Below are 11,537 nucleotides of genomic sequence, written 5' to 3'. Positions count from 1 at the left end.
CGTTGGGGAGAGACAGGATTCCTGGCTTTGGGGAGAAACGGGAGAGGCCGATTTGCAGACGAAGACGAAGACCACGCGAGAAGAAAGACCAGAGGTGAATTTACTTTACAGCCTGTCCACGTGCAGCACATGAACCACTCAACGTTTCAGATGAACCGTTAGATGGAGATCCGACGGACACAAGCAGGGAGCACTGTGTAAGACAACACAGTGCCCTAGCAATAATTAGAATTCAGGCAAAAGTATAGTGGTACTGGGTAAAGACACGTTTTAGTTGTGTGTTTGGGCAAAGGACTGGAAATAACAGTGTCCTTGGGCCAATTTTCGCATGTACATGTGACGGGATCACCATTATCTAGTTGTAGGAAAAGGAAAAGAAAGGAAAGAGGAAAGATTACACTACCAAAATTTGTTTCGCCTCCAAGTACTTTGAGGAAGCATTAATCGAGGGCATGGTTCCAAAAGGAAAGCTGTAAAATTTCATTTGGCATGAAAATTTTGCAAAGATTTGCGGTGCGCCAAGGTAGTCCCGTCGGTGGTGAGTGACGGACGGTGGGTGGAGACAGACGGAGAGGGACAAGCGAGGAAGCAAACGCCGAGAAGAGAAAGAAAGCGGCGTGACACTGCGCGCAGCGCACGACCCCGAACCCATCCCTCTACTCTACGCTCGTGTTAGGTGGAGGAGTAGAGAAATCCGATCGGAAATACATACACAGAGTAGAGTAGAGTAGAGAGATCTCGCTCGGGGTCGGGGTAGAGTATTTTTCTTTGTTGGATATATTGGGTGTCCCCCTCCCTTCAGAGCGCTTCGCCCAAATCTCATTCCCCCGATGGGCCGAAAGAAGCGCAGCCCCCCACCAAACCCTACTCCACCGCCACCGCCGCCCCCCGCCGGCGCCCTCGCCCTCGCCGATGCCCACGCCGCCGTCCGCTCCGACTGCGACAAGGCCCTCGCCTTCCTCCAGCGGGGCAACCACCCCAAGGCGCTGCGCCTCACCAAGGACGCCCTCGCGCGCCACGGCCAGGGATCCTCGCCGCTCCTCCTCCGCGCCCACGCCACCGTCCACGCCCGCGCCGCCGCCCTCATCACCGACCCCCAGGCCCGCGCGCGCCACCACCGGGCGGCCCTCGACGCCGCCCGCCAAGCCGTCGACCTCGCGCCCCACTCCCTCGACCTCGCCCACTTCCGCGCGCTCCTCCTCTACGAGGCCGCCAACGACAACCGCGCCTACGAGGAGGTCATCGCCGAGTGCGAGCGCGGCCTCAGGATCGACCACCCCGCCTCCCACCCGGACGAGGCCCACTCCTTCTCCTTCCGCCTCCCCCCGCCCGACCCCGACCAGCTCCGCGCCGAGCTCCGCAGCCTGATCCAGAAGGCCAACCTCGCCTCCATCTCCACCTGGGTCAAGACCCTCGGCGGCTCCGGGGACGAGAAGCTCGGCTTCTTCCGCATCAACGACGACCCGCTCGAGCTCCCGCTCCTCCCCGCCGCCCCCGCCCCGCGGCGCCCCAACGAGCTCAAGAAGGCCACCAAGACCGCCGACGAGCGACGCAAGGAGATCGAGGTGCAGGTCGCCGCGCTCCGCCTCCTCGAGCAGCAGCAGCACCAGCACAACAACAATGCCGCCGCCGCCTCCTCCTCCTCCTCAAACGGACATGACGACGCTCCCTCCTCATCCTCCCAACAATCCGGAGGACACCGTGCCGCCGATCGCAGAAAGGGAGGAGGCCCCTCCAAAAAGGCAACAGCAGCCACCGCCGCACGCATGGAGCAGGCGCGAGCATTCTGGCCAGCTATGCCGCTGGAACAGAGGCTCGCCTTCCTAAAAACCAGCATTTCCGACCTCAGGCTCTACTACCAGAACCACAAGGACAAGGAGGTTGCCACCCTGGCGCCCGACGTGATCAACGAGCTGGCGCAGTTCGCCACCGACAGCGGGAGCTGGGAGTTCTGGGTCTGCGGCCTCTGCGAGGAGCGCTACACGTACGCGGCACACACGCCGCGCGATCATATCGGCAGGCTCTCGGATCACCGCCAGGCCATGGTCCCGCAGGAGATCGACGCTGATTGGGCGGCCATGCTCACTGGTTCCACCTGGAGGCCGCTGGATGCTGCCGCGGCGCTCAAAGCGCTCGAGGACGAGCAAGCCGACAACGCTTGTGGGGGCCCGGACAGGGACAAGGATTCCATGTCGTCCGATAACTGGAGCACCAAGGACAAATCCGACACCTCCGAGTCCTCCGCCTCGCCACACAACGAGGAGTGCGATACTTTTGGGGTGGCCATCAGGGAAGGCTCCCACCGCAAGTGGCCGCTGGCCGATGATGATGAAAGAGCCAAGATTCTCGACAGGATCCATTCGCTGTTCCAAATCCTCGTCAAGCACAGAAATATCTCTGTCACCCATCTGGAAAAGGTGATACGCTTCGCCGTAGATGAACTGAGAGGGCTGCCTTCCGGGTCGTTGCTGTTTAACCACCCTATTGATGAATCGCCGCTCTGCATTTGCTTCTTGGAGGCCTCGTCGCTGAAAAAGGTACACAAGTTCTTGCAGGACCTAATGCACTCATGTGGACTCAATAGGTTCTCAGACAAGGATGGGGAACTTGGTGATGGAGACCGTTTCCCCCAAAATCACGTTATCCATGACAGTGTTACGCTAGACTCTGATTCATCAGCACTCATCCTTGATGCCCGGCTATTTGGTGCCAAGTCTGGTCCTGAGAATGTTGATACTGATGAATTCCTCTCCTGGTTGTATGCTGGATCTCCTCCAATCGGAGAGCATCTATCCGAGTGGAACTCCATGCTTGTTGATCGGCCAAAGCAAGGGTGTCGGGTTATTGAAATGCTCGAGAAGGAGTTCTCTGCCTTGCAGAACTGGTGTGATCAGAAGCATGACCAGTTGATCTATGAGGAGGGCGTGGTTGCTGTGGATAATATTGTACTTGAGGAGCAAAGGCGAAGAGAATGTGTGGGGCGGTATTCATACCTTGGATATGAGGAGCTCCTCAGGAACCGCCAGGATGAGTTGCTGGAGAGCAAAGGCTGCCGCCCTGAGTTAGATGCAATCTCAAATGTCTTGAAGGAAGTTCGCAACTCACACTATGGGTATGACGAAGGTTTTTCTGGGATGACCTCGCGCCCATATGACTTTGATGGGGTAATAGATGATTGGAGGTTGCAGGACTTTGTGCATCCTAGTGATTCAGTGGTGCAGAATGTTGTTTCCAAGATGAAGGAACGAGTAAATATCGAGGTCAGTTCTTCCGGCATTGCATTTTTTTCCGTTTATTATTATATAATCTTCATAATATGCAATACCAGTTTCTGATCTTTTTAAGTTTTCCATGTGCAGCTTTGCAAGATAGACGCTAAAATTATGCGAAGTGAAGCTGTGTTGCAGCAACTGGAACTCAAGTTCAAACGTGCTGCTCTCATTGATTTTCAAACAATTCTCTTGCCCCTCCTCAAATCCTTTTTGCGAGTTCGTATACTGCACCCCCTGTACACTTGATTGTTTTAATGCTTTGTGATCTTCTTCATCTCTTAATTATGGTAATGGTTTGGTGATCTAGAGTCGCTTGGAAGAGCTCGTGAACAAGGAGGCTACAGAGCGTTCTGATGCTGCAAGAGATGCTTTTCTGGCTGAACTTGCTAAAGATGCTGAGAAGAATGCAAACCAAGGGGGTGACAAAAAACTATCTCACGAGAAGTCAAAAGACAAAAAGAAAATGAAGGATTCTCGGAGATCTAAGGATCCGAAGGTAGTTATGCATTTGAGTATGATCATATCCTGTACCCTTCTTGTCCACAATTGAATTTATTGTCTCACTACATTACTTTCTAGGATTTGAGCTGGAGCGATCAATACATTGTTCGCCAGGACAGTGTGGATGAGGAAACGTCGGAACAATCGTAAGTAATTCTTGTGCTCTCCATGTTCTGATAGTTACACATTCTTCACTTGAGGACATGTTCCAAGGGACACCAGACACATATACTCAAGTTACTTATTCTTAACATAACATTAGTACCATGCACCTTACGTGCTCTTTTGTCTGGTGCTGTTTCCCTTTTTTTTTTTTGGGTTTGCAGTAGTTACTCAGCAGTGTTAAGTTCAAATCCATGTCATCTTGCTGATATTTGAGTGTATAACAAGTTGTATGCATAATTTCCTATATGAAGGATTAGTTGCAGATTTTGAATTACCTAGCTCTGTTTGACCTTTGAATTATTTTGTTTCTGTTGGCTCCCTTGTGGAGTTAAGCTGACAATTACGTAATTATAACTAGTCATGAGGAAAGTTTTGAACTTTTTGCCCTTTAAGAAAACCATGGTATGTTCACTGGAAGGCGGGATAGCTCTGTTAGAGACCTCAAGTCTTGCTCCTATTGTTACCATACATCCTTTGGGCATGGCAGGAATGTTATCTCACAAATTTTCTTTTATTAGGCATGCTGAACCATATAAACCTCACCCAATGTTCGTGCATTGTTTCCTATATTGTTTTGTAGATCGTCATTCAATATGGCAGAATCCTTTCATTATCACTTTTAGAGCCATTCTGGCATGACAGCGGTTCTAAAAGAAACTATCTGATCCTTTTTAGTGTGCTCAGCGCCTCAGCATGACTAATAATAGGAGAAATAGGATCATGGTTTCTTATCAACATCATCAGGTTTTTTTTTTTTGGCTTAGAAATGTTTGTACGTCTTTAATTTCTTTGATCATGTCAAACTTGCAGTCAGACTCTTGTTGATTGTGATGACTTCGACAACAAACTTCCAGTGAGCGATGAGTACGCAAATGAACAAGAGGAAGAACTTAGGCATAGAGTACAACTTGAAGCAGAGGAAAGAAAACTGGAGGAAACTTTGGAGTACCAAAGATGGATAGAGGAGCAGGCAAAGCAGAAGCATCTTGCAGAACAGTCTAGAAGTACTTCAGCAGCTTCTGCTATTGGGGCAACTGGTTATCCAACTGATGTAAATTCAAGCATGGATCAGGATAACCATCAAAGTGCACCCGATAACTTCTCACCTGCTTATCTTGAAGGCATAAAATTTGGTGATTTTCGCTTTCCTGAAGTTCCTTTGGGGGAAAAAGATTCTAGTTCCAAATCTGGTGCTGTAGACCTACCACAAAAGGCTGATAACGATCACAGGGAAAATCTTAACGGATTACGCTCTCCTGGAGCACATTCATCAACTGGCAGCAATGACCTCACTAAGCCAGCATTGAAAATGAACGGAGTTGGGAAATATGCACAAAATACAAAACTTTCATCTAATCCTGTCGTCCAAAGGTCTAAGAGCGGCACTAGCCAGGCACATAAGAAAAACATCCAAGGTATTTGATCATGTCCTGTCCAAATTGTTCCTGTTCAATTTCCTATGCAACTGCACTGCAAACATTATATATTTATTGTTGCTTGTGTGCCAGGTTCTGTTCATGATGGTGATGATAATGCATCTAGCCGACAAAATGGTACACCAGCTTCAAGATGGAGCAGTTCTGGTAAAGTAGCTGACTTTTACAAGAATACCAATCAAGATGGTCTGCTACCTGTGCCATCTTCGGATGATCCATGGAACGTCAACAAAGCTGAGAAAGGTATATGTATGTCAGTTTTGGTCTTGAGTTGTATCCATAGAACCTGATCTTGGCTGTTCTGTGTAAACTTGGTGGAACAAAACGTTTACATATTACGCTAGCTTATTATAGTGACATCCGTGCACTGGTTCTTCTACTGTACTACCCTTCTGTGTTTTTTTCCTATACGTGAATGTCATGCAGTACTGGAGTACTTATCATCTATAAGTCAAACTAATTGGTAGAACGTTTTGTTGCTCTACCATGAGAAATTTGGTCCTGAGTACAGCCAAACGTTTTTGAAGTCTTAAAACAGATTGAAGCACCGCTTGCACATAATTGACATCATTAAGGCACATACAATTGGTGGTCAGATGGTCTTTCTTTCATGCATTTAGAGAAAGACACAAAACAGGTTGTACAATGGATTATCTCTTAGTTTTTTGTCTAGTGATTAATGTTTGTATGCTCCTTTTAAAATTAAATTAGAAAACATGTGACTAAGAGAAGACATATCTTACAATGAAGAAAAAAACTGTATCTTTTTTAGGAAGAGATCATCTCTTAGCTAAGGGAAAGCAAACCGGAGGTGGCGTTTTGGCTCATAGGAGCAAATGCTCCTATTATACAAAATAATTAAAAAATAATTTTAAAAATGTCAAAAAATTCTGAGATAAATTTTTTGTTGTACATCGTGAAATTCTATGTTAGTGCACAAGTTTTCATGGAGAAAAAATATTTTATGTGGCGTGTACAAAAAAGACAAAAAAATGTCCTGTACGTAGTCGTGTTATAGCATCAAAATTTGTCTTTTTTACTGGAGCTACAAATTTTTATAATTTTTTTTGAAAACTTGTGTACGAACATAAAATGTGTAGATGTACATGAAATTTTTTAGTTTAGAATTTTTTGACACTTCGAAATGTTGATTCACACAATGGGAGCAAATGCTCCTATGAGCCAAAGTGAATATCCCAAGCAAACCTCCCTTTTTTGTTTTCTCTTTCAACTCGGGAAATCTTTCGTGGCAGTGATATTATCATTGTACATGCCCTTAGAGCATGACCACACATGTCTTCCTTGCCCCTTATCATCCACCCCAGTTCATAGAAGCTTGTCATTTTTTAGCCAGCAGTGCCCGACTGCGGTTATGACCAGAAGTTGCTGACTTTCTGCTGGAATAAAACCGGATAATAAAAGTTAATAGTATTTTGAAAGTATTGTTTGAGACAAATTGATTCATCATATTGATTTGTCCAATCTTAATATCTAAAACAATATTGATCGTAAATGTTTGTAATCTCTTGAGTGCCCATAACCTGAACCACCATTCTCTTGCTAACCGGAGGGAGCAATAGTTATTGATGTACTACGTCATGCCCATGCGTTATATCATGTAAATTCCCTGAAATACAAGCTTCTTATATGCATAGTATGCCATATATTTCAGCACGATCTGTGAGTTGAACATATTTAGACCTGTTCCTCTCATATGCAGCTGACAGGGGTGCAATCTCACCAGCAATTGTATGTATGGAGGATGATTCTGACAAAAGGTTTGAAGAAGACCTCAGAAAAGCTGTGCACCAAAGCCTTGGTACATCAATACTGTTCCTTATCTGCTGCTATACTTTTCTTTCCAAACTCTTTTCGGCCTTGAACTTCTGTTATTACTTCTATTCGACAAGTGAACACCATTAATAACCCCTCTACTTGTTTTTAAATTGTCGCGTATGTGCGCACTTGTGCAGTTGTGGTTTTTTTATACTGAACATTCTGTTGTTGTATCAACTGTTCAATTTGAGTTGGAGCTTTTGTATGTTGATGTCCTATTTCCATGGAAGAACAGTTTTGACTTTATCGCCGACGAAACTTTGATGGTTTGGGTGATGCAGAATGTAGGTTTGAAATGTTAAGCTTTAAGGCAACTAACTTAGTAAATTGCCTGTAGTTTACTTGCACTGTCTCATCTAAGGATATGTAGTCTGTTAGGACTTTGGAGTGTATGCCTTTTTGTCATTTTCCTATTGCTTCACCATCATTGTAGATTTATAGACTGTTGGTATTGCTTCAATACTGTTTCAGTCTTACCATGTTCTGTTAATGGCTATATTATTTATATCTCTGTCATGTTGCTCATTTTAATTCTCCTTTAAGCTTATAGTTCTTTTACTGCTGATGCAGCAGGCACTTCAAATGGGAAGGAAGTACATGGGGCTGGCCTTAAGAATGCTGCTGGTGAATACAATTGCTTCTTGAATGTGATTATCCAGGTAAATGTTCAGACTTGTGAAGCTTATGCATCTTTTGCTTTGTTTTTGACATAATGTTCCTCTGTGCAGTCACTATGGCACTTGAGTCAGTTTCGACACAAGTTCCTTAAAACATCATCACTGCATAAGCACATTGAAGATCCTTGTGCGGTGTGTGCATTATATGACATTTTCGTTGACTTGAGCAAAGCATCTGAAGGGCAAGGAGAAGCTGTCGCACCTACTTCTTTGAGGATTGCTCTGAGCAAATCCTACCCGAACAACAGGTTTTTCCAGGAGGTATATTTTTGTCTGATGGTTTAGGGGTGTTAGTCACATTTCTACACCATTTGATTAGCCAAATGCTCACTTGACTTCTACCATTTGGCTGCAGGGACAAATGAATGATGCATCTGAGGTGTTGGGGGTGATATTTGAATGCTTGCATAAGTCGTACACCTCTCAAGCTGACTGCCATGTTAAATCTCATGAGAGAAATTCTATCGGCTCATGGGACTGTGCAAGCAATTTTTGCATTGCTCATTGCCTTTTTGGAATGGACATTTATGAACGAATGATCTGTCACAGTTGTGGATTAGAATCTAGACGACTTAAATATACCTCATTCTTCCACAATATCAATGCTAGTTCACTTCGAACTGCAAAGGTAAATTGTTCTCCCTGGGTTGAATCTCATTTATGTATTACTATGCTCTCCCTTTATCTGTTAGAATGTGTCCAGGTTACATCCCTCGACTCTTTCTGAGTTCAATGCTAAAGAACTCCTAACCATGTACCTTAGGTCTTCCATGCATCATTCCCTGCAAATAATGTCCTGAGTAAATGTGGCATTGAGTTGCTGGCAGTGGGCTCACGCTCAAGACATTAGAGAACGCCCTCTGTAATAATCTGGACACATTCACCCCATGGGTAGCATGGTGGATAGCTATTTAGATTGAACAAAAGAGTTGGGCGAACTCTAGCCTTCCACAAAGGTTGGGATTTGGTGGCTAAGTGATGTCATACCAACAAGAATCCCTGCCAGTGTGTAAGACTAAAACAGGTACTCAATTTGAGATATTCGATACATGGAATCCTAAAAGTAAATGGTTGGAGTGTTTGGGACAAAAATTGAACTCAAGATAGAGACGAGGGGGCAGGGGCTATACTGGCCTTATCTTTCTTCTGTGGCTTCTGATATGCATTAATCAGGATTTTTGTTCGTTCCGTTCTACAGATGATGTGTCCAGATCCATTTGGTGATCTTTTGAAGACTGTGATAATGAATGATCAGCTAGCTTGTGATCCTGATGTTGGCGGCTGTGGAAAACCAAATCATATACAACACATTCTTTCTAGCTCCCCTCATGTTTTTACAGTTGGTAAGCTTCTTTCTCTAGGATACATATTCACATATAAAACATATACTTACATTGTACAATTATTCATTTTTAGCGCATGATTTCTAAAAGATGGTTTTTAAAATGCATTTGTGTAGTAGTGCAGGATCACCTGCTTCACTCTTTTAAGTTTACCATCTTCAGTAAACGGATTTCTACTAATCTGCTTCCTGATCCTCTACACTTGCTGTTAAATTTTGTGGGTGTGTGCATGTTGGCAATAGCTTGCATGTTTGTTGTTTAATGAGATTATGTATTGACTTGGATTTCTCGTTACCCATCAATTCTTTTTGTATAGTGTTGGGATGGCAGAACAACAAAGAGAGTGTTGATGACATATCTGCAACTTTGGCTGGTATTTCGACCGAGATAGACATTAGCATTTTCTACTGTGGTGTAGATCAAGGAACCAAACATTCTCTGGTGTCAGTGGTATGGCTACAAAGACCCTTTTTGTTCTCTCAACTTTCTAATGGAGATCTGATGTTACTGTTAGTTTCTGATTTTTTAAGCATGCAGTAAATATGTTCACAACGTGAGTCACGTAGTGTAAAAATATGTTCAGTATCTTCTCAAGGGTTTCTCTTGTATTTGTACTAGGTACTACGGCATGGACTTGTTATAATAATACGGAGTAGTACATTCATCCTGTTTGGGTTGCTAAATATTTATCCACAGAGCCTCCTGTATCATATGTGAATGTGTTAGTATTTCCTATTACTGTGTTTGTGCTTGATCAACTCCAGTGGTCTTTTTGAGATCCTGGTAGGGTGGGAAGTAGGTATCACTGTAGCTGTATTGGGAAGATACTGTGTGTACAGTAGAGCAAGCAGCAGCAGCATATTTTCTGTTGGGAATTCCCTTCTATTGCAGTTGACGCAGTGAATTTAGTAGCAGTTGAGTAGCTATAAATATGCTGCTGCTACTGCTACAGAACTCATATTCTACAAATCAGTGACTATGAATCACATGAATTAGTTAGCTGTCAGTTTTACCGTCTTACATTAGAAGGGAACAGAGGTAGTATTTGTTTAAACTTGTTATGCGTGTAGTGATAGTGTATGTGCTTTCTGAGTTAGACATTGAACTGAAACTGTAACTTGCTTGATCATCTCTAAACCATGTGTACGTACAGGGGCATCCAAGTGTAGCTGCATTACTTTTCATTCTACATTTGCATGCTGTAATAAATCCGGTAATGCATTAGTACCGAAGCCAGGCAGTTAAAGCATCTGATACAAGTTTTCTTTTGATATTTCTTGTGCATGCAGGTTTGCTACTATGGGCAGCATTATCATTGCTTTGCTTTCGAGGATGAGCATTGGGTCATGTATGATGACCAGACTGTTAAGGTACCCAGATATAACTACTGCCTGAAGTAAACTCTATTCTGTTTTATCTATCCTACCCACTAAAAAGAAGCTTGTTTGTGCAGGTTATTGGTGGCTGGGCTGATGTGATCACTATGTGTGAGAAAGGTCATTTACAACCTCAAGTGCTCTTCTTTGAAGCTGCAAATTAATTTTCTTCAAAGTTCAAGGGTGCTGTGCCGTGGCGTGGTTAACATGTGTTATGAGATATAGGGTTTTTCCTGGTGACTGAAGAGTAGAGATAGGAATACAAAAATTCGTTTTGAGCTCATGGGGGATGATAATGTGGGGGTGATTCAGCAGTTGCACTGGCCTGTCGGTTTTGTCGAGCCTCGCCTTAAAATAAATGGTCGTCTGAGCATATAACTAGAAGGAGAAGAAGTGGTGGTGATGTTTTCTTTTTGAAACTTGGATACATAGCCTGACCCTTATATCCTATCTGTCGGTACTATTTTGCTGTGGAGGACTTCAGGTGGGATAACTCTGTTCGATCATGTGCTGCCCCTGAGAAATTATTTATCAGTATTGCACTACTGCTGAATTGCGTAGGAAGCTTATCTATATATACAGTTAATTTTTCATCAAGGTGACCGGAGGAAGTTATTTACAAGTGTTGTATTGTGACTGTTGGGAGATGTTAATGGAGAAAGGATGAATATGATGCTGAAAGCCTTTAGTCTTTTTTTTTTTTCATTGGTAGTTCTTTTAAAAATCCTTTTATCATATGGAGGTGTTGTCCACACTGAAAGGTTCGTTATCTCACGATGTTGAGAGGTCTCAAGTTATCCCACCTGGTCTTCGGTTGCTGCTAATTTTGGCAGCTGTTATCAGGTGGTGGAGTATCTAGCTTAGCGTACATTTTCTCAAGCAGGCTGCCTGTAGTATATAAATTCACCATGTCAGGAAGATGGTGCACATT

At 44.2% G+C, this 11,537-nt stretch overlaps 1 protein-coding gene across 1 annotated transcript; it reads left to right on the top strand.

Annotated features, from left to right (window-relative positions):
- Positions 1-830: 830 nt before the first annotated feature.
- On the top strand, positions 831-11,287 carry LOC124694764. Its single transcript, XM_047227715.1, has 14 exons — positions 831-3,260; positions 3,360-3,488; positions 3,580-3,768; positions 3,852-3,919; positions 4,749-5,353; positions 5,447-5,617; positions 7,095-7,193; positions 7,781-7,869; positions 7,939-8,148; positions 8,243-8,515; positions 9,086-9,230; positions 9,547-9,680; positions 10,520-10,600; positions 10,684-11,287. Exons 1-14 carry the CDS (start codon positions 831-833, stop codon positions 10,768-10,770), a joined length of 4,710 nt encoding a protein of 1,569 aa, XP_047083671.1. The 3' UTR covers positions 10,771-11,287.
- Positions 11,288-11,537: the final 250 nt, after the last annotated feature.

The sequence above is a fragment of the Lolium rigidum genome, chromosome 3 (genome assembly GCF_022539505.1).
Source record: "Lolium rigidum isolate FL_2022 chromosome 3, APGP_CSIRO_Lrig_0.1, whole genome shotgun sequence".
Lineage (NCBI taxonomy): Eukaryota > Viridiplantae > Streptophyta > Magnoliopsida > Poales > Poaceae > Lolium > Lolium rigidum.
Note: the sequence above shows the minus strand (reverse complement) of the source record. Positions and strands in the feature narration are given on the sequence as shown.